Source organism: Cervus elaphus, chromosome 18 (genome assembly GCF_910594005.1).
Source record: "Cervus elaphus chromosome 18, mCerEla1.1, whole genome shotgun sequence".
NCBI classification, from domain to species: Eukaryota; Metazoa; Chordata; class Mammalia; order Artiodactyla; family Cervidae; genus Cervus; species Cervus elaphus.
The window spans coordinates 64154868-64177260 of record NC_057832.1 but is presented as its reverse complement, the minus strand read 5'-3'; the positions used below and the strand labels follow the sequence as shown (position 1 = coordinate 64177260).

Here is a 22393-nt window from a genome sequence, read left to right as displayed (position 1 = left end):
GTCATGGTTTTCTTTAGTTCTTTGCACATATTTTTATAATCTAATTTATCTTATGATCTTTGTTATGTCCAACATTTGGGCTTACTCAGAAATAGTGACAGTTTCTACTGACTACTTTCTTTTCATATGGTAGACCATAGTTTCTTTTCTTTGCACGTCTTGTAATTTGTTTGTTGAAAACTCAACATTTTAAATAATGTGATAACTACAGAAGTTAGATTTGTCCCCTACCCAACCAGAGTTTTTGTTGTTGCTATTTGTGTATTTAGTGAGTGTCCTGAACTCGTTCTCTGAAGCATGTATTCTTTGTCAGGTATGGCTGCTGAACATATATACTCAGCTCAGTGTTCAATAATGATATGGCAGCAATTTACTTAAATGCCTTGAGAAAACGTACCTTCTTCCCTTTGACAAGGAGTTCTGTGTTTGACTTGGGACCTATCTTCAGTGCTCCATCAGTTTACAACTCTGCCTTAACCTTCACTCCCTGCTTGTGTAGAGTCTCAGAGTCAGCCACAGGTGAAAGATTAGGGTATTCTCAGGGATTTCCTTGGGATGCACACAGCCCTGCACATGTGTGTTTCTAGATACTTAGAACGGTGCTTGAACTTTGTTGAAAATCCCCTATGATCATCTCATTCCCCAGATTTTCCTTTTAAGTTTTGTGGCCAATCTATCATTTATCCCAATTGATACTGCTTCAGGCAAACTACATTGTTTAACTATGTAGGGAAACCTTTATTCCTACTATGAAACAAGGGAGAAATATTTGAGAGAGGAAAAATGCATTGGCTTAGCTCCCATCTCCTAACTTATGAACCCTAGATATCAAGCCTTTAGGTCCCAGAGAAATGAGAGTAGTAATCTCCTATAAGTACATTCAGTACAACTCTTAAAAAAGTGAGAGATCCTAATGCCACACAGACTAGGGTGAAGTAATCCTCCTAATTCATCCATAGGCCTTGAACCAGCTGTTAATGATTGCTGAATCCTTCCAGGTACAATATAGGGTCTGGATCTAGAGGCACTGAACTCTGCCCCAGTACAGCCTTGAGGTTAGGGGAAGCTCTCCAACCGTCTGCCTCACATAGCCTGCCACTCACCCATCCCAACCCCTGAAAGAGGACCCCACCTCTGCTTCTGCCTGGACCCTTCCTCAGCCTGGGCCTCATGCCTAGAACCCCTGGAAAAGTCCAGCTCTGTCTGGGCTGTCCCTGGGGGATCCCCTTACAGGCCCAGAAGGTACTGTGGAGTAGTCCAGCACATACTAGTTTTATTCATATTTGTCTGTAATACTTAAGTGATTTTACAAATGGACATATGAACTATGAGATTCATAAATGTATCTATTATATAGTAAAGAAAAAAGCAAAACATTTTCATGAAGGTGGTTGCTATATTTCACTTTCTGAAGAGAAAAAAAAAACAATGAAAGCAATTTGGGGCCAGCTATGTGTCTAAACAAGCTAGAAAAAATAAACTGTGTAATGTCACTGTACATAGTCTATCATTGGTATGTGTACTAATAAGTTCCCAAAAACTGTCACCTTTGTTTTATGAACTAAATTTATGGTAAACACCCAAAGTATGTATTTTACACATAAGATTTTTTCTGTGTAAAAGTTACACTATATTACATAAATTAAAATTTTCCTTCTATACATGAACTGATCAAAAGATGGTCATTGTGTATGCAAGTTATCATAACCTTTACATGAAATTAGATATGTGAACTGTGGATTCCAGTTTTGCATCCAATGATAAGATAACTAAATATCTGTGATCCTGGGTTATATTTGTTTATATATTTCACTTGAGCGGTTGTCGCTTCCTCATTAATTGGAAGAGTAGGCAAAGCACATTTATTTAATAGTTTAAAGGACAGATACTCAATTCACCAGTAGAGTGTAATCCTGCTCAGTGACAGATTGTGGACTCCCTTTAAAGAACTGATATGTTTATGCATACTATTACATAGACTTCCCTGGTGGCTCAGTGGTAAAAAAAAAAATACACCTGCCAATGCAGGAGACTCAGGTTCCATCCCTGAGTTGGGAAGATTCCCTAGAGAAGGAAATAGTAACCCACTCTGGTATGTCGCGGTGTTTAACCTTTGCTTGTCTTCTAATTAGTATTGTTATCATTATATAAATGCTACTTCTGACCTGATTTGTTCCTAGATGAGTTATAAATAATGCAGATGGCTCAAATTTCTTCCTAGATCTGTTCTTTTGAACCACATGGCCAGAGAACATGCTTTCAACATTGGATTGCCAGACAACATTGTAAACTGCAGTGAATTTCTGTGTACATTACAGAAAAAGCTTGACAAGTAAGTACATCTTTATGAAACACAGCCTAAAGCTATCTTAACCTCGGACTCCACTGAATTTTTAAAAATTAATAGTCACAAGTAATTAAAAAAATAGAATTTTCTCATTTCTCACGTTGGAGGAGTTCCCATTTTATATGACAGTCTATTTTGTGTAGATCATATTGCCTTTTAGTCACCTTTAAATATAAATGTCATATGTAGCAAACAATGTATATACCACTATAAGGTATGTTATATAGGGTATGAAAAATATACTTACCAGCATAAGAAAGAGAATGTTACTATGTCCCTTGAGTCTCCCTTTGTTCCCTTCCTCATTAGTATCTCCCTGAGTAACTACTGTTCTTCACTTTGGATTCATAATTTCTATACTTCTCTCTATAATTATTCTACACATTTAGTAAAGTCAGATTCCTAGACATTTTTCAACTTTAGGCGAAACATAGCATCCTGCTTGTATTTTTTTAACTTTAGTGTTAATTTACATTTATATATCATAACACTCCACTTTTCTTGAGGTTATATTCTGACTGTTTAACTTGTAGAAATAGGGAAGAAAATTCTCTACATCACCAAAATGTGGGCTCACTCTTCTTTCTAAGGAAGGGCTCAAGATTTTACTCTCAAACCCTAACTTTATTCACTTAAATATAGTACTAATAATGTGGTGTCTCAGCCCACAACATTTGGAGCCGTAACATTGAGCAAGAAATACCTACTATAAAATTCTAAATTCATATTCTGGTATCAACAGTACATTAAAACAGGTCTCTTCACTCTTTTAATGAATGATCCTTCATTTATAAAATAATACCAGGTGTGTTCTCTAGCAAGACTAGCAGTAATGAATATCCTTAATCAACTTATTGCTATAAAAGAATATAGTTACTTCTGTGGCATAAAAAATAATTGAGATGTTGTTTGGTAAAGATGGAAAAGAATTCAAAATAGCAACAAAAACTTATTTCAGTCATTTTGTTGTCAAACCCAAGTTCATGTGCCCAACACACAGTGAGACCAAGCACACCAAAACATCCGTTTAACACAGAAAGGTTTTCGCAAGGGCCACACAAGGACAACAGGTGGCTCGTGCTCAGAAGACCAGAACTCCCTACTGGGTTTCAGGGAAGCAGTTTTTTAATTTAATTTATTTAGTTTTTAATTGAAGGATAATTGCTTTACAGAATTTTGTTGGCTTCTGCCAAACATCAGTCATAGGTATATGTATGTCCCCTCCCTCTTGAACCCCCTCCCACCTCCTTCCCCAGCCCACCCCTCTAGATAGTCACAGAGGCCCTGTTTGAGTTCCCTGAGTCATAGTGCAAATCCCCCCTGGCTCTCGATTTCACATATGGTAACACAGGTTTCCATGTGACTCTCTCCATACATTTCACCCTCTCCTTCCTCCTCCCTCCCACCACCCCATGTCCATACATCTGTTCTCTATGTCTGTGTCCAGGGAAGCATTTTTAAAGGCAAGTTGAGGGAGGATAATCACAGGATGTTTGATCAGCTTATGTACAGTTCTCTGATTGATTGATGTTGAGGTAACAGGCCGGTGTCACAAGGGTTAACATTATCAATCCTCAGGTTCCAGTAGATCTGGAGCCCACGTGCCCATGGTCTTCAGGTACTTCAAGAAGGAACTAAAGATGCCATGACTGCCATATGGCTGATTTACTATTCAAATTCATGCAAGTTCTCCTGACCCAACTGCTGTTTTTGTCACTACATGTTCCTATCTTGTCAATCATTAATTCTTGAGAAAGACTTTTGTGAGTCAGGGGAGGCCTGGAAGACTACAACTTTTCTACAGGCAAGAGGCAGACAGAGGACATGGTGGAAGTGTTGTGTCCTGGGAATGCCCCACAGTGTCCTGCTCAGTTATAATTTTAGTGTTTTCATGAATTCTTTGTGACTAGAAAGTAGAACTCTTATGACTGTTGGGTAGAAGTTCCAGGCAGTATCAACTGTCCAGCTTAGTATGAGAAAAGACATTTTGCTAGTAATCTGTTCAAAACTGGTCATTACTGCCTCATTAGGTAATGATTCCCAGTTAGGGAAAATACTCTAGCAGAAGGTACATGTGAATGATAATATAGTAAAAGTAGCACTTACTGTGTGCCATGAATATGCTAGGCATTTTATTCATATATATATATAAATAAAGCATGGTTTAAATGTGTTCATGTATTGTTCATATTTTGTGTAAATTAGTCTCATGGTTATGAATTTATTTGTATACATTGTCGTAAGTATACTCTAAAATGTGTTATCTTCAGGTTAGAGATCAGAAAATGAGTGGTAACAGAGATAGCAAGTAACTTGACCAAGTCCCACAGCTGGAGCTAGGAGTTAAACCCTGCAAATCAGGTCACAGGATATGCCAAACCAGACTAATCGTTACACTCAGTGGAAGCAGCCAGTGCGGGTTATCATTATAATTATACGAAGAACATACCTTCATTTTCATTTTTAGAATAGATATTTCAATTCAATTAGTAAAGCACCAAAATCATTTTTGGGTGATTGATACCTTTATCATAGTTTTGACTAAATAGCCAAGTTGGCAAGTATAGCCAACTACAAAATAAACCACAATACACATCCTTTAAAGCCAAATGAATAAAGGGAGAGGGATTCCAAAAAAGATATTATATCCCATTTGAAAACTGTATGAGACCTAAAAAATGAGTAAATTTTAAGGCCCAATAATAATAATAATTATAAAGGTCTGCTGCAGGAGCTATTCAAGGGACTTATTTAATCTCAGTGTTTGTGTCTTTCTTGTAGCTTGCAGTGCTTGTATTGTGAGAAGACCTTCAGGGACAAAAATACACTTAAAGATCATATGAGGAAAAAACAGCATCGTCGGATCAATCCTAAGAACAGAGAATATGACCGATTTTATGTCATCAATTATTTGGTAAGGCTTTCTTTTCTCTTCATAATTTAAAATTTGATTGCCTGTCTACAAACATCAAAATGTGGTTGAGGGATACTTTGAAGCAATGGTTAATTTTTAAATGGTTAGTTTACAAAAGGTAACGTGATTTGATTTGTCTCTTAGTTTGCCAGGTATTTATATAGTAAAAAGGTTGTGTCTCTAGAACTTGTTTATATAGTAAAAAGGTTGTGTCTCTAGAAATCGTAGGGATCTTGCTCAAGTAAATAAATGTAAAACATCTGGATAGCCACACATTGCCACCCATTTATTGTCTATTACTTGTTGGGAAGATCCCCTGGAGAAGGAAATGGCAATCCACTCCAGTATCCTTGCCTGGAAAATCCCATGGACAGAGGAGCCTGGAGGGCTACAGTCCACAGGGTCGCAAGAGTCAGACACGACTGAGTGACTAAACCACCACCACCACTTTGAGTACAGGGACTTCTATATTCTATATACTATTATATTCCGTACACTATATGTATGTATGTGTGTTAGTTGCTTAGTTGTGCCCAACTCTGCAACCCCATAGACTGTAGCCCACCAGGCCCCTCTGTCCATGGGGATTCTGCAGGCAAGAACACTGGAGTGGGTTGCCATTTCGTTCTCCAAAAGGAACTATAGAAAGAAAGTGAAGTCGCTCAGTCATGTCCGACTCTTTGCGACCCCATGGACTGTAGCCTACCAGGCTCCTCCATCCATGGAATTTTGCAGGCGAGAGTACTGGAGTGGTTTGCCATTTCCTTCTCCAGTATACTATATACTTCTGTATATATTAATACAGGGACTTCTATATTCTTTTCTAAATTCTTTTCTGGGTGTGCTGGGTACTGTGCTAGATAATCATTTATAGTCTCTTCACTCATGACCTTTTCCCCCTTTAAAATATCTTTGCCTTTCTTTCACACACACACACACACACCAAATATATATATATATGATGGATTGATGGGGTTACCATGTCAAGGATTTTAAATACTTTGTAAACTCTCCTTGCCCAGAAACCTCCATACCATTTACTGGCCTCTGTAGATTACAGTCCTTTTTGTGTAAGAAGAGGTATTCAATTGGAGGCAAATGTCCTTCTCTTTAGGTGCATTTGGAAATTTAAAAAGAGATTTTTTATTGACATACTGACTGGAGAGTGCTACCAGCCCTGCACCCAGTCTGCTGATTTTTGTTTTACATATACATAGCAAAGGAAGGAAACTCTTGTGGGAAGGGGGACCCTTTCCAGGGCCCAAGAGTGGGCTCTTGTCTAACACTTGGAAATGAATTGTCCAAGGAGATTCTTATGCTGACAAAGCAAGAGACTTTATTGAGAAGGGGCACCAGGGGAAGAGCAGCAAAGGAACCCAGGAGAACTGTTCTGCCACATGGCTCACAGTTTCAGGTTTTATGGTAAGTGGTTTAGTTTCCTGGTTGTCTGTGGCCAATCATTTTGACTCATGGGTATTCCTGGTGGCGTGCACATCTCTCAGCTAAGATGGATTTCAGCAGGAAGGATTCTGGGAAATTAGTAGGACATATGGACTGGCATCTCCTCTCTCCTTTTGACCTTTCCTGAATTCTTCCAGTTGGTGGTAACTTGTTAGTTGTACATTACTTCCCAGGACCTCCTGTTGTTTATGATAACTCATACAAAGTGGTTGTTATCGTGCCTGTCTAGGATTAGCAGTTGCAGTCAGTGGTTCTCTAACAAGACTACTCATGACAAGAGAAGGAGTTAAGTAATTCTGCATTGGAATTGATAGAAAGATGAGGAGTTCCAGTTCTGACAGCTTTCTAAAGCAAATAGAAAGTGTTTTTTGCTCTTAATTTGAAAGAATTTTAATCCAAATCCATTGGCCACAAAAGGCATAATTGATAATAATGAGCCATTTTATCTATTGGACAGAAAACATATTCTGAATTATGTTGGAAGTCTCTGCTTTAGGATAAAATTTTTGCCTGTTCTAACCAGTCCTTAGCATATTAAAATAAAATTCCCCTTGAGAAATAAGGTTAGCATGTGTTTAAAGATTGTCTCTGAGAGGTTGCTGTGGTTTGCTACAAATGTTTTACAACTAGCTAAAGGTAAAGGCACCCTTTGAGTCTTTCAATCTTCTCTTGAAATCGCTCAGTCATTAATTCATAGAGCAAACGCTACTTCAGGGCCCAGCCCAATCTAACAGGGAATGGACTTCAGTGTTAGCTCTAAGAAATATTCAGCTACTGCAGGAAGCTGTGGAAGCAATTTACTAGTACTTCCTTCTGGGGTTCTTTTAAACTAATAGTCAAGAGTTTAGGATTAGCAGAACATTGTACATAGCTGGAGGTGTGTATCTTTTAGAGGATACTTCAGAGAAACTGCTCACTCAGATTTTGCTGGCATTTTTAGAAAAGTTCAATACGGGCATCAAATAGTGCGGCTGGGAAAACTGGAATTATCCGTGAGGACCAGCTGGCTCTAGATGAGCGTGCTAGATTGTACTGCCCACGGAGAGCCCAGATTTCATGTGGGATGAATCATGGCTTGAAAGAAGTACTTCAGGAGAATGTAAAGGCTTTAATAACATATAAAATGAAAATTAAATCACTTCAGGGTAATATTGATAGTTTTTTTTTTTAAGGCTTTTGGTGGGGGGGTTCAACTTTTCATTTTGTATTGGGAAGTAACTGGTTAACAATGTTGTGATAGTTTCAGGTAGACAGCAGACTCAGCCGTACATCGTGTACACGTACCCATTCTCCCTGGTTTGGTTTTAATTAGCAGCTTTTGAGTACCAACTATGTGCCAGGTACCGGCTTCCCAGGTGGTGCTAGTAAAGAGGTAAAGAACCCTCTTGAGAATGCAGGAGACATAAGAGATCCACATTCATTCCTGGGGTCAGGAAAATCCCCTAGAGGAGGGCTTGGCAACCCACTCCAGTATTCTTGCTTGGAGAATTCTACTGACAGAGGAACCTGGGGGGGCTATGGTCCATAGGGTGGCAAAGAGTCGGACACAACTGAAGCAACTTAGCACGCATGCACGGATGTGCCAGGTACTGTCTTAGGTATTTATATTAAGTCATTTACTCTTAACCACCTCCCTGTGACACAGGTTTTGTCATTATCCTCTTTTATAGATGAGGTAACTAGAGCATAGAGAAGTTAATTTTCCAGGGTCACATAGCTAAAGCTTTCTGCATCAGTTTCCTTCAATTTTTCCTCAGTTTTTACAGTTGAAATAGTACCAGTACCCACCTCTTACACTTTGGGTTGGTTTGGGGATTTGGTCAGTTAATGGTGATAAATTCTTAATGATCTGCACACATACACACCCTTTGCCTATTATCGTTTATACCAAAGGAGAAGATGACCCATGGTAAAGGTAAAGCTGACTTTAATTGAATCCTTAAGGGCTCTAACCCACAACCCTAACCATCTTAGCTCTCTATGCTTTTCCATTGAGGCCAAAAACAATAAAGTGTTTTGTTTCTGGATTTTTTGGTTTTGTTTGTTTTTTTCCTTTTTTGACCACGCTACACAGCTTATGGGATCTTAGTTCCCCAACCAGGGATTGAACCTTTGGCAATGAAAGCTCAGAGTCCTAACCACTGAACTGCCAGGGAAAGCATAGGAAAGATTTTTTTTAAAAAAACTTAGAAAGTGTTATGATGCCTTGTTGTTGTTGTTCAGTCACTCAGTCGTGTCCGACGCTTTGCAGCCCCATGGACTGCAGCATGCCGGGCTTCCCGGTCCTTCACTATCTCCCGGAGTTTGCTCAAACTCATGTCCATTGAGTCAGTGATGCCATTCAACTGATTCATCCTTTGTCATCCGCTTATCCTCCTTACCCCAGTCTTTCCCAGCATCAGAGTCTTTTCCAGTGAGTCGGCTCTCCGCATCAGGTGGCCAAAGTATTGGAGTTTCGGCTTCAGCATCAGTCCTTCCAATGAATATTCAGGGTTGACTTCTTTTAGGATTGACTGATTTGATCTCTTTGCTATCCATGGAACTCTCAAGAGTCTTCTCCAGGCACCACAGTTTGAAAGCAATCATCCTTTGACACTCAGCCTTCTTTGTGGTCCAACTCTCACACCCATACATGACTACTGGAAAATCCATAGCTTTGACTATATGGACCTTTGTCAGCAAAGTAATGTCTCTGCTTTTTAATACATTGTCTAGGTTTGTCATAGCTTGGAAATGATGTAAACTTAACCTTTGGAAAGAATTGAAAAAGCTAATAACATCTCTAAAGATGTATCAGTGCCTTAAGCTAGAGGAGTGCTTATCAGAAGTATTAATCTTAATAGTGTTCTTGGAATATTACAAATAAAGGTATAAAAAATATATAGGCTAAATATATTTTAAAAAACTGTTCCAAATATTAATAGTGTATAGTTGGAGAAAAATGAGGGCCAATGGTTTTTCATTTTAGTTTTATTTTAGACTTCATTAATGAAAAATAAATATTATCAAGAGTAAACTATTCTAAAAGTTTAGTTAAGCAATAAACACATTTTTTTTTCTTAAGGACTTTAAAGAGCAGGTCAATTTTTTATTGTTATTTTATAAAATTTTGGCTGCGCTACCTAGCTTGCAAGATCTTAGTTCCCCAACCAGGGATCAAACCCAGGCCCACAGCAGTGGAAGTTCATAGTCCTAACCACTGGACCACCAGGGATTTCCTGCTTTATTTTTTTTTAAGGATTAAAAAGAAGAAAAAAAGGAAAACAGAAATGAGAGTCATTCATTGTTTATTCCTCTGAGGGAAAAAACTGACATGAGTACGTGGATGTAGGCAAAAGATTGAATTGTTGTTTTAGTAGCTAGTGTCTGCACATCCATTTCTCACATCCTCTTTCCTTCAGAAGAAATTTCATTGACTTCATACATTCTACAAATGTTTGAGTGCTTTCCAGGTACCAGATGCTGGTGGAACAGAAAGAAAAATATGGCAGAACAGCTGCTACTTTCAAGGAACTTAGAGATTGGTATGAGAACCAGATGTGTAAGCACATTAATTTCAACACTTTGTAATGGTGTGTGCAGAATTAATGTTTTGACCTCTCCTGTAGGTCTGTGCGGTAATTGAGTCATGCACCCACAGAGTGTCCCACTTCAGAACAGAATTTTTAGACCAGCAGTAATGGAAGCATCCAGGGTATTCCTGGCAAGATACACTCTGAGAGTCATAAAAGGTGGGAGATCAATAAACAACAAACAAAGAGGCTATTTGGGGTCCCTTTTGGGCTCAGCAAATTGATAGATTCCATCTTCTTTCTTGGGAGAAATAATTTTCCTGTTTAATAATTCATATCAGTTTTTAAATACTGATAGATTTGCAAATAAATATATTAAAGGTCTTTTGCATAATCTAAATTATCTACTTAGAGTTCATGCTTTGTTTTCTCACAAACAGAAGGGTTCAATGAAATGGAGGTTGGGGTGGGGGGAACAGCTAAGGGGAGAATGTCCCAGGCAGTTTCATTTTCAAATACTCTTGCCTCAGAGGGCAGCAGACTGTTTAACATCATCTTCAAGGCTTCAGCTACATGTTCTGTAGGTGCTCATGGTTCAAGGCCTGAGTTTTACTAAAGGGAAGTATTTTTGCAGTGGTATCATTTTTTTATTTAAATTTTTTTAGTTTTAAAATATACAAACCCATCTGTAACAAAAAATTGTTGTTTAGTGACTGAGGCATGTCCAACTCTTTGTGACCCCATGGACTGTAGCCCACCAGACTCCTCTGTCCATGGGATTTCCCAGGCAAGAACACTGGAATGGGTTGCCATTTCCTTCTCCAGGGGATCTTCCCAACCCAGGGATCGAACTCACGTCTCCTGCACTGGCAGGCAGATTCTTTACTGTTGAGCCACCAGGGAAGCCCCAACACAAGTAGGCTCTTAACCTGTTTTTCAGTTTTGTTATAATTCTCTCTACTGTAATTATTTACATTTAAACACTGTCTCTGTTTCTGATGGATTTTTTTGTGTGTAAGCATGTATAAGTGTGTGAGTTTTAGGGATGAAAGGGTGCTGGGTGAAAGGGACCTTTTTTACCCATGTTTTTTCCCACCCTCTCATTGATCATAAGCCATCTGATGCAGAGGTTTGAGGAGGTGTTCTGAACATCTTTACTGACATGCCTTCCCAACTTTGTTTTCTGTGTGTGTGTTCTTCTCTTTCCTGATATGATTCATTAGTAGGCACAGTGTCTTAATCAGAGACTAAATTTTTTTTTCTCTTTGTGTCTTGTTCTTATAATAAATCATACATATAACTGTACCAAGGCAGAGCACTCTAGGAAAGTCTCAGCCACTGTCACATTCAAATCACTTGTTTCCTATTATACTAATGAACACAGAGTTCCATTTTGTTCTCAAGCGGTAAATGGTTAGTGCTGTATTGCCTAGATAAATCCCTGTGTTGTACTCAATACTGAGAAAGCTGTAAAGTAATGCTTTGACTTTGGAAGTTTGACAGTGAAAGATATTTTTCATCATTTTGGGCTCAAAACATTTATTGATAAGTAACATTTGCCTGTGTTGTTGAATGGTAATACCCCAAATGACCCATCCTTGAGTAATATCTTGCAGCAGTGGCCTTGAGTCCATGTGCAAAGAGACCAACCAGTGCATAAAAGATTTAATTCATCACCAAAAATTCTATCTAATAAGAATCCTGTTGGCAATGGTGAGGCCATTCTTACTGTTCATAATGATGCTTAGACACTTCATGACGACTCTGGGAAGTCCATTATGGAGTCCAAATTAACTGTCTCTAATGACGTTATGGTAAATCTCTGCGTGTCTGAGTTTATGCATCATTTAGCTCATAGATAATGACAGCTGCAAAACCTCTCATTAAGTTGACGAATGATAGATTTTCTTTTTGTCTAAATCATAATGGCTCTTGTAGTCCTTTGTTTTTAGTTAAATGAGTACCTTCCTTGAGAAGATGTTTCTAACTGAGAGTGAATTCTGGTAATGTTTTTCTAAAAGAAAAGGATATAAAACAGGAATATCTGTATTATATCAGGTGAGGTTGGACTTGACAGTTACCATAGTTTAACTGCTTGGAAAAGTGCCCAGTAATATTTCTCTGTATCCCTCTTTAATGCAGTGTCTGTTTTTGCATGGCACAGTAGGAAGATTGAGTAGAGAGAGAAGAAAGGCCAAGAGAAAGAAAAAATGACTCAAGGGAGAAAAGAGACATGGTTGGGCCAAAAGAAAGCATTCCTGCTCATCACTGCATTAAGTTTTGCTGAAACTATGACTAAATTTGTCTGACATAGCCCTGCAAAGGTGGAACTCCTCCATGAACTGTAAGAGATAAAAAGGATTTGAGTAGATATTTGAGTACCAACTATTACCTGGTACCATGTGATTTTTATACATTAACTATTTACTCAACATGCACAAAACTTCTGAAGTAAGATCTAAATTGGCATCACATTTTTTAGACGTTTTCAGTTACAATTCAACTCAAATAATTTCTAGTACCCGCTGTATGCCCGACTCTGGAAATATAAGTGAACAAAACCCGTGTCTTCACAGACATTCTAGTGCAGAAGACAGAAAATAAGAAAACAGATCCACAAAATGATTTCAGGGTATGATCAATGCTTTGAAGGAAAATAAAGCATCCTAGCAGAATAAAAAGTAACTTGAAAAAGGGGTGTTTTAGACAGTGTTCAGAAAAAGAAGTGGTTACATTCAGGATGACAGAGCTGTGTTAGGATATGTGAGGCAAACGATGCCAACAAGTGTAGAAGTAGCCAGGTGGAAGTCAGCTTGCTGTGTTCAAGCAAGAACCAAAGGGTGGTCTGACCAGAGCCAGCTAAGCATGAGAAAAAGTGCTGGAACACAGTGATAGGGAGGGAGCCTGGCAGACCATGGAGGCCTTATAAGCCATGGGAAGACCTCTGAATTTTGTCTTGAGTGTGAGCAGCCCTGGGAGGGGTTAGACAAACAGCGAGATACCCTGCAGAAAGTTCACTGTGGCTGCTGTCTGGGAAATTGACTTTTGGGAACCTCAGATGGAAACAGAGTCCAGCTAGGAGGGTCTCTCTCAAAAGATATTAGTGGTTTTTCTAAAAGATTCCCAAGAGGTTCCTGTGTACATCCAGGGCTGAGAAATGCTAATTTACATTTAAGAGAAAAGAATTTGACTGAAAGGTTACCTCTGCTTCTCCAAAAAAGAAAAGCATATTAAAATGTTATTAAACATTGTTACATGCTTTTTAAATGTTTGATTTAGGATATATCTGAAATCCTAACCATTTAGGATATATCCTAAATCCTAAACTTTGAGTTAGAATATATCATTTCTTACCCTGAAATAACAGCTTTGCTATATTCTGCTTATGTTGTTTTAAAACCGTTTGCGTTTAGGTACTGTCTTGTTTTGTTTCGAGTTCAGTGTCTACTTTCTCTCTCCTCTCCCCTCTTCCCCCTTCACCTCCCCTCTTTATCTCTAACCCCTCTGTTCTTCCTTCAAAGGAACTTGGAAAATCTTGGGAAGAAGTTCAACTAGAAGATGATCGGGAGTTGCTAGAGCATCAGGAAGAGTAAGACTTATTTTTGATGGTGCTTAATCACAGTATTTTAAGAAAAGGAAACTAGTTCTTTAGTTTGATTTTTAAGTTGCCATTCTGAAAAGATAGAATAAAAAGAAAGAGAACCCTTTCTGTAAGCCATGCATCATTTCATGTAATATAGCCAAAACTTGAAATCAAAATAACTTTTGATACCTCATACCAGTCAGAATGGCCATCATCAAAAAGTCTGCATATAGTAAGTGCTGAAGAAAGTGTGGAGAAAAGGGTACCTACACTTTTGATGAGAATGTAAATTGGTGCAGCTACTGTGGAGAACATTATGTAGGTTCCTTAAAAAACTAAAAGTAGAGCTAGCATATGATCCAACAATCCCCCTCATGTGCATATATCTGGAAAAGATGAAAACTCTAATTTGAAAACATACATGTACCCCAACATTCATAGCAGCACTATTTATAGTAACCAAAAGATGGAAGCAACCTAAATGTCCATGGACAGATGAATGGATAAAGAAGATATGGTATACAAACAGTGGAATATTACTCAGCCATAAAAAAGAATGATATAATGATATGCCATTTGCAACAACATAGATGGACTGAGAGATTATTATACTAAATAAAGTCAGTCAGAGAAAAACAGATATCAATTGATATCACTTGTATGTGGAATCTAAAGATATGACACAAATGAATTTATTTACAAAACATAAACTAACAGACATAGAAAACAAATTTATGGTTACTAAAAGGGAAAGGGGTTGATTAATTTAGGAGTTTGCCATTAATAGATATACACTCCTATATATAAAATAGGTAAACAACAAGGTTCTGCTGTATAACATGGGAGATTAGACAATATCTTGTAATAAAGCCTTTAATGGAAAAGAATCTGATAAAAATACCAGATTTTTTATCAGATATTTTATTAAAAACATATGTTTATAAAATGATTTTATATATATATATACATATATAACTGAATATATACATATAACTGAATCACTTTGCTACATACCTGAAACTAGCACAGCATTGTAAATCAACTATACTTCAATAAAATTAATGATAACACCAAAATAAGTTGGACATAATTAAAACAACTGTTATTCCAACTAAATAGTGTTTTGCTACTACAGCTGATCGTTGAACACACAGGTAATATATAATTCAGAGAAAAATATACTCCAAAATTCTTTACTCGTTAGTCCATTGATCCCTAGACCTTAAACTGATATGATCTTTGAACTCTTCATGCTTCTTACTGTTAGAATAGAGAATTTAACAACTAAATTGCGGTTAACTTTGTTCTGTGTTCATCCCATTGATGACTAACTTAAAACATTCACAGCTTCTTTGCTTGAAATTATAAGCTCAAGAAGTATTCTTTTCAACCTAAAAGGATTCCCCATTATTCATCTTCCTCTCACTCAAAGCTGTTCAGCCTTTTGTCTCTCCTGGGATTTTGCTTCTCCTGGTTTAGCAGTGACAAGAAGTTGACAGTATCTCAAAAAATAAATGCAAGGAAGGGAGAAAGTGGTTAAAAAAAAAAAAAAGGCCCTGTATGCTTTTTTATATCTGCCATCAAATTTAACACTTACCCCATTTAAAATGATCAGTACTTCCCACATGAAAGATACAAGGTTGCCTTTTTAAAATACGCCATTTTTCATGCAGAAACACACTCTCAGCAATGACTGCACCTCTCAGCATGCGCACTTAGTGGTTGTAGTTAATGAGAGAGCATCCCATCTCCTGATATGTCTTCTCTGCAAATTAAATCTGGTTGTCTCAGAAAGACATGGTGCTGATTTTGTAGTGAAATAGCTGCTCAGAAAGAGAGGCAAATATAAGAAAATAGAGCAGCACCTGTTTGCTATTTATATTAATTTCATGGTGCTGCTTTGAATTTCAAAAATTGTATCAAAAAGTCATAATATAATATGACAGTCTTTACAGAAATGTCAGAGTTGAAAGGGACTGGCAGGGTTTCTTAGGGAGCAGAAAGTAATACCAGGTCACTGTTCAGTTACCCTTGAAGCTCCATGTTTGCTGTTTTATTTTTAACACAGTGACTGGTCTGATTGGGAAGAGCACCCTGTGTCTGCTGTCTGCCTGTTTTGTGAAAAGCAAGCAGAAACAATTGAGAAATTATGTGTCCACATGGAGGTGAGATACTTTGATTCATTTGACATTTGTTTTGTTTTGACAGGGAGAAGTTGATGATTACTGCAACCTCATCATGCCTTTAGTCATTTATACCTTTAGTCTCTTGATTGTTTTCCCCTTCCTTAAAGTGCTGTAAGCAAAATGGGAGTCAGGGCAGGTCCATCAAAGAGAAGCAGAACTCGGGGCAGTTAAATGGAATTCACTGAACCTGGGTGGACTGTTAGTTTGATATTTCACAGACCACTGATGCCATCCCACCTCTGAGGTGTTTATGAGATAGTTCTGCCTTAACCTGTTGGATCTGCAACCACGATTAACAGTACCCGGGGTGTGAGCAGGTTCTGAGTCTATACCCGAGGTGTGGGCAGGTTCTGAGTCTGTACCCAGGGTTGGGCAGCTTCTGAGTCTGTACCCGGGGTGTGGGCAGGTTCTGAGTCTTTCCCAGTGCTTCCCCTGCTGGTGAACAAGGAGAGCAGGAGAGAGAAAGCTGCCATTTACAGAGCCCTTGGGAGGGCTGAGGGTGCGGAACCATGGAGGTGGACAGGGACCAGGGTGTGGTTTTACAGCCCCCCCAGTTACCAGGATTTGAGGAGAAGAAATTTGAGGACATTTCCAGTTCGTGTTTTCTCTTCTGCATGCTATTCTTTTGTTATATTGGGAGCTGAGTTGAGTATAATAGAAAAATATTACTGGATTATTCTGATATGCCCTCTCTCCCATCCCCCCACTCAGCTCTTTACTCGTGGAGCAGACTCTCCTGTTTGACCCACCTTCATTCTCATTCATAAAAACTGTTCTTAGTTCAGTAAAACAAGGACCTGGAAGGTGTTCAAAAGGCTGTGGACATTTACTCAAGAGAAAGGAGAGTTATTTTGTCTGAAGCAGGTTGTCACTAATACATGTGTATAGTTTCCAGTCTTAAATATCCTAATCTCACAATATCCTAACTTCTTTGAATTGAAAGGTGCCTTGGTCCCTCTATCCTGCGTAAGAATTCCCTTTGCAGGATCCTTGACTGGTGTCCTCAACCTCTGCTGAGTCACTTTAAGTGATAACATATCATGGAATTCTTAATTATCCTGCCTGTGATGCTACACTGAATGCCTTCACAGAGAGTTAGACGGTCTTTATTCTCTGTAAGCTTGTAAGTTGAAGCATTTACCCAGATGGGCGATTGCAGGAATGGAACAGAATAAAAATAAGCCTGTGCATCGTAAAAATCAAAAGACATGTAATTTGTGGGAAGATATGAGTGAGAAGAAACTTGCAGGTTTAAACACCATATTTGACAGTATAAAAGGAAAAGCAGAATATTTAAAATTACCTATCTACTTGTGAAGCAAAGGACCTATAGTCATAATTCTAGTCCAGACACACAGTACAGTAGGTCTGCGTTTACCTAGAGACTGAGGACCCTTTTGTTAGACTGCAGAATGCATACAGAGTAAATAATAAAAACTGGAGAGAGAAGCTGTGAACAACTAAAATGTTTTAACTGATTGACATGACTTGTTTGGACTGTGCTTTATAAAGCAATTGGATGTAGATTTCGAAGACTTTGAAAACAGATGATGAACTGAGACTGAGTTCTGCAGTGTTCAAACTCCTGTGAGTAAGCTGTCTGTTTATACTTTCATCCTGAAAGATTAAATAATTTATATGCTCACAGATACATTCATTCCTTTTTTTAGGATGCACATGAATTTGATCTCCTCAAAATAAAGTCAGAACTTGGTAAGTTTGATTCAGAAATTGTTTTCCATGATGCTGCTTTTTTTCATACACTATTCCGTGAACGATGCCTATGTTCTGCAGTTGTGATTGGACAGTGTACAGCCAAAATGTGTCTCTCCACAGATGGTCTCAGTGGGACTGCCTGAAACAGTGATTCACAGTCTGAACTACAACATTCAATTATGGTTTTGATTTATAGTTTTTTTTTTTCCTACATATATGATGTCAAATAAAACAGGGCTTCCCAGGTGGCACTAGTGGTAAGAACCTGCCTACCACTGCAGGAGACATAAGAGACGTTAGTTCGATCCCTGGGTTGGGAAAATCCCCTGGAGGAGGGCATACAAGTTAATGATTAATATCTATCGTAAAGTGGAGGGGGCTAGTGGGAAAAAGCATGGATTTTGAAGTCAGACTGGAGTTCACAGTCCAGCTCCAGCACTTACTAGCTGTGTGACATTGGGCCTCAGCTCAGCAGAATGTTGTAGAGAATGGATAGTGAATGAAAAACACCTACTGCACTGCTTGGTAGTGTAGTTCGAGTGTTTATTGTAGATGTACCCAAGTAGATCACTGTGACAGAAATATTAGTGTCATGAAGACGTAAAGTACTGACTTGCTAATATATCCAAGACCATAAAAGCTCACGTCCCACCCCTCAACTCACCGACTACTTTCCTAGACTCTTGAAAGTGTTACTTTACTTTATAGCTCTTACAGACATGTATATGTGTTGTGTATGTAATAGGCTAATAGTCAAGAACATGGGCTGTGGAGCCAACAGCCTGGTGTCAAATCCTGGCTCTACCACTTACTGGCTGTGCAGCCTTGGACAGTTTCCTGGTGTATAACGTGGATACGGTAACACCTATGTGGTAGGGTATTGTGGAGATTAAACGTATCAATGCATGAGAAGTGATTAGAGCAGTGCCTGGTACATAAGCACTATATAAGTACTGGCTGTTATTATTTTCTATCTATTATTTTGCTTTAAATCTGCACTGCCTCTTCAGGTTGGTTAATAAAGAGAAGTGGTTCTTTTAAAAAAAATTGTAACAGTGCAAAAATGGGTCTGGTCAGCTGTCTGATGATCCTGTATACTGTCATTTTCAGGATTGAATTTCTATCAGCAAGTGAAATTGGTCAATTTCATTCGGAGGCAGATTCACCAATGTAGATGCTATGGCTGCCATGAGAAGTTCAGGTCCAAAGCAGACTTAAGGATTCATATGGAAGAAGCTAAACATACTTCGCTGCTTCCTGAAAAACAGACATGGGATCAACCACAGTGAGTTCTGCTCAACCAGACATATATTTCTTTGCTCCTTCTCCATTATCTCATCCATTTATTTAATTCCTTTAAACTTAAATAAAAAATAAATGCAAATCTATGGTAAAAAGTAAAAATCTTCAAAAACCTTGCTTTTAAAATAATCTCCCTGTTACAGATGTAATCAACTACTTCACATTTTATGGTGTAGTGATATGGATAGCTATATATAGGTATAGAAATATAGGTTTTTAAGTTATATTTTATTAAGAAAGTATTTAAAAGCATATCCACTACACATCTATTGAATCATTTTTAATGGTTGCCAAATATTCCATTGTATGGATGTTACCCTAATTTGCTAGATGTTTAGGATTTTTATGTTTTGCTCTTCTAAATAGATGCATATGCCTGCATTTTTGCACACTTACATAATTATTTCATTTAGATAAACTCCTAGACATAAAACTACTGTGTCATACAGTATACCACTACTAGGGCTTTTGATGCATATTTTGCATCCTGGCGCTTTTAAAAACATCAAGCATTTGTTCTTCTAGTATGTACCTGTTGAGATGGTCTCAGACTCCCAGGTATCCTTTGCCAGTCTCGCCTTCTGAGATGGTTCTCAAATCACTCTGGATAATCTCAGTTGAGGGAACCTCTGGGAGGTTGTGGGATTCCAGCTCAAGAGAGATACCTCTATTCTCAGGGGATGTTAAATCAGAGCCCCCAGGAGTCAAGGCAAAAAGCTCTAGTTTTTCCTCTTTAGAAAATTCAGATTTATGAGAGGCAGAGTCAGTCCTGGACTAACCTGAGACCCAGTTCCTATAATTCTTCTTATACAAGTCAAAACCTTTATATTTCAGAGTTAACTCCAGAGTCTGTTGTCCAGAGAAGGAACCAGAGTAGTAGACTTAAAATTCCGTAGATGTTTTTAATTTTTTAAATTTATAATGAAGAAAATAGTGATGATTAGATTGGAGGTGGGGGGAACCCCACACTCGGAAACAGTTGTTTTTATTGGATATTTGAAGGAGTAGTGTATGAAAGAGTAACTGTATTTGAACTTTACTATCCCTAGGGGAGAACTGAAACCTTTGAACAGAAATGAGAGGAATGTCGTTTTTAGCTTTATACAAGAAGGTATTAAATTAATAGCTAGAGCTGCCTGATAGTAGAGTAGGCTACCTTTTAAGATGGTATCTTGTTATGTTAAATATCAAGCAAAGGCTGAAATGCCAGCTAACAAAGATACTAGTAAAACTGATGTCAGCCAATAAAGGTCAAAGTAAAATTAATTCCGAAGTTCTATCCTTTACAGCCTTTGCAAAATGTGGTTGAAACTATTGGCAAAGAAACCCAGCAAAATTATAGTAATGTGTGCATTCAACTGCTGAGAAATTTTCTAGATAATCTGTAGTTTTGGTTGTTCAGTATATTTGTGGTTGTTTTCAGGTATTACTTTCCAACTTATGAAAATGACACTCTGCTCTGTACACTGTCTGACAGTGAAAGTGACCTGACAGCTCAGGAACAAAATGGAAATATTGCCATCATTAGTGAAGATACATCTAAACTGCATGCTTTGAAACAAAGCAGTATTTTGAACCAGTTGCTACTACATGAGTCCTTGAAAAACTAGAAGAAACTGCCACAGAAGGAACGTTTCATGTCTTCTCCTATGAGACAGACACGAAAGAATACTTTAAAGTTGAACATCAGCAAAGGATTAGTCCTTGCTAAAATAAACTTTTAAAAAATGATTTTTTTTCCAAAAGTAAAGTAGAAACTAAATAAAATGAAGGCTTTTTGTATTTTGGCTCTAAAGTTTTATTATGTAATCATTGTAACTCATATCTATAATAAGGAAGACATGTAAATCAGAAAGAAATGAAATGTTCAAATTATTTATAAATCTGATTTTAACCAGTAGTTTCAGCCTCCTCCCCACAGACTTTCTTCATCCAACAAGTCACAAAATTTGATAGATGTGTGCTTTTTGTACTACATTGGGTCAGCTGTAAATGTTGTGACCATCAGAGGAGCCGCAGAAGAGAGGAGCAATGGTCAAAGTCCTGGACGATGCACGCTTTGGACACTATTTGGGGATAATCAAGATCTGACTATATTATTATTATTATTGCTTTCCACCTAGAGTTATTAAACTCCTTAAAAATGAACTTCAAGACAACTTCACTTTCCCCTACAGTGTGTACATGGCTAACAGATGAGTATCATTTTTTTATAAACATGACCACAATAGCATGATAACATTTAAATAAAATTAACAATATCTTCTTAGTATCATGTTTTCCATTGTCCCTAGTTGAAAAGTGTGTTTAGTCTGCTGCATCTGGTGCTGTCAGTTTGAAGCACCATTATAAAGTTTGCCATCAAACCATTTTAGTGTCCATTGGTATATATTATCTAGAATACTTTTTTAGGGCTTGCAAAATGGTGATTTTCTAATTCTATCATTTCTTTACCAATGGGTTCCTTACAGCGTGGGTGCTCGAGAGCACTGGAGTCTGAAGTTTTCGTTTTCTTTTTTAATTTATTTTTTAATTGGAGGAAGATTGCTTTACAGTATTGTGTTGGTTTCTACCCCACAGCAACTCAAATCAGCCATAATTATACATATATCCCCTCTCTCAGGAGCCTCTCTCCCCTCACCCCACCCCTGCAGTCCATCACAGAGCACCAAACTGATGGCAGCTTCCTGCCAGCTGTCCATTTTACACATGAGCGTGTATAACATGTCAGTGCTACTTTTTCCATTTTCCCACCCTCTCCTTCCCCCCCTGGGTCTACGAGTCCATTCTCTACATCTGTGTCTCCATTCTGAAGTTCTAGTTTTCAGTTATTAATGCCAACTTATGGAGGCATTGCCCCAAGACTAATCTTGAAGTTGTATGGTATGACCTGTGCAGAATCTCAAGACTAATCTCCCACTATGTGATCCAAAATTGACTAGAATTGTAAGTTATTATGAGCTCTGGCCAAGGCCCCATGCAGGCACCCATAACAAGGCTTTTCATTGAAAACCAGCAAATAATAAATAGGAGCCCTTATTGAATGAAAAAACTGTCTAAGTTAAAGACACAAGTTGTTTTAAATAAAACAAAAGTCAGGCTTCTCTGGGGGTCCAGTGGTTAAGAATTCGCCATGTAATGCAGGGGACACCAGTTCAATCCCTGGTCCCGGAAGATCCCACATGCAATGAAACAGCTAAGCCCATGGGCCACAACTACTAAGCCTGCACTCTAGAGCCTGCAAACTGCATCTACTGAGCCCACGTCCTGCAACTACTTAGGCTAGAGCACCTAGAACCTGTGCTCTGAAACAAGAGAAGCCACCGCAGTGAGAAGCCCGTGCACCACGATAAAGAGCCCCCACTTGCCACA

At 38.2% G+C, this 22393-nt stretch overlaps 1 protein-coding gene across 2 annotated transcripts in view; it reads left to right on the top strand.

The window, feature by feature from the left end:
- The window catches only part of ZNF277 (zinc finger protein 277), a 135431-nt gene extending 114138 nt beyond the window's left edge, over positions 1-21293 (top strand). For both annotated transcript variants that reach the window (XM_043872236.1, XM_043872237.1), the window contains exons 6-12: positions 2222-2332; positions 5129-5261; positions 13756-13823; positions 15886-15982; positions 17674-17716; positions 18830-19004; positions 20445-21293. In XM_043872236.1, the coding sequence (XP_043728171.1) occupies positions 2222-2332; positions 5129-5261; positions 13756-13823; positions 15886-15982; positions 17674-17716; positions 18830-19004; positions 20445-20631 (814 nt within the window). In that variant the 3' untranslated portion in view covers positions 20632-21293. The remainder of the gene's footprint in view (positions 1-2221; positions 2333-5128; positions 5262-13755; positions 13824-15885; positions 15983-17673; positions 17717-18829; positions 19005-20444) is intronic.
- Positions 21294-22393: the final 1100 nt, after the last annotated feature.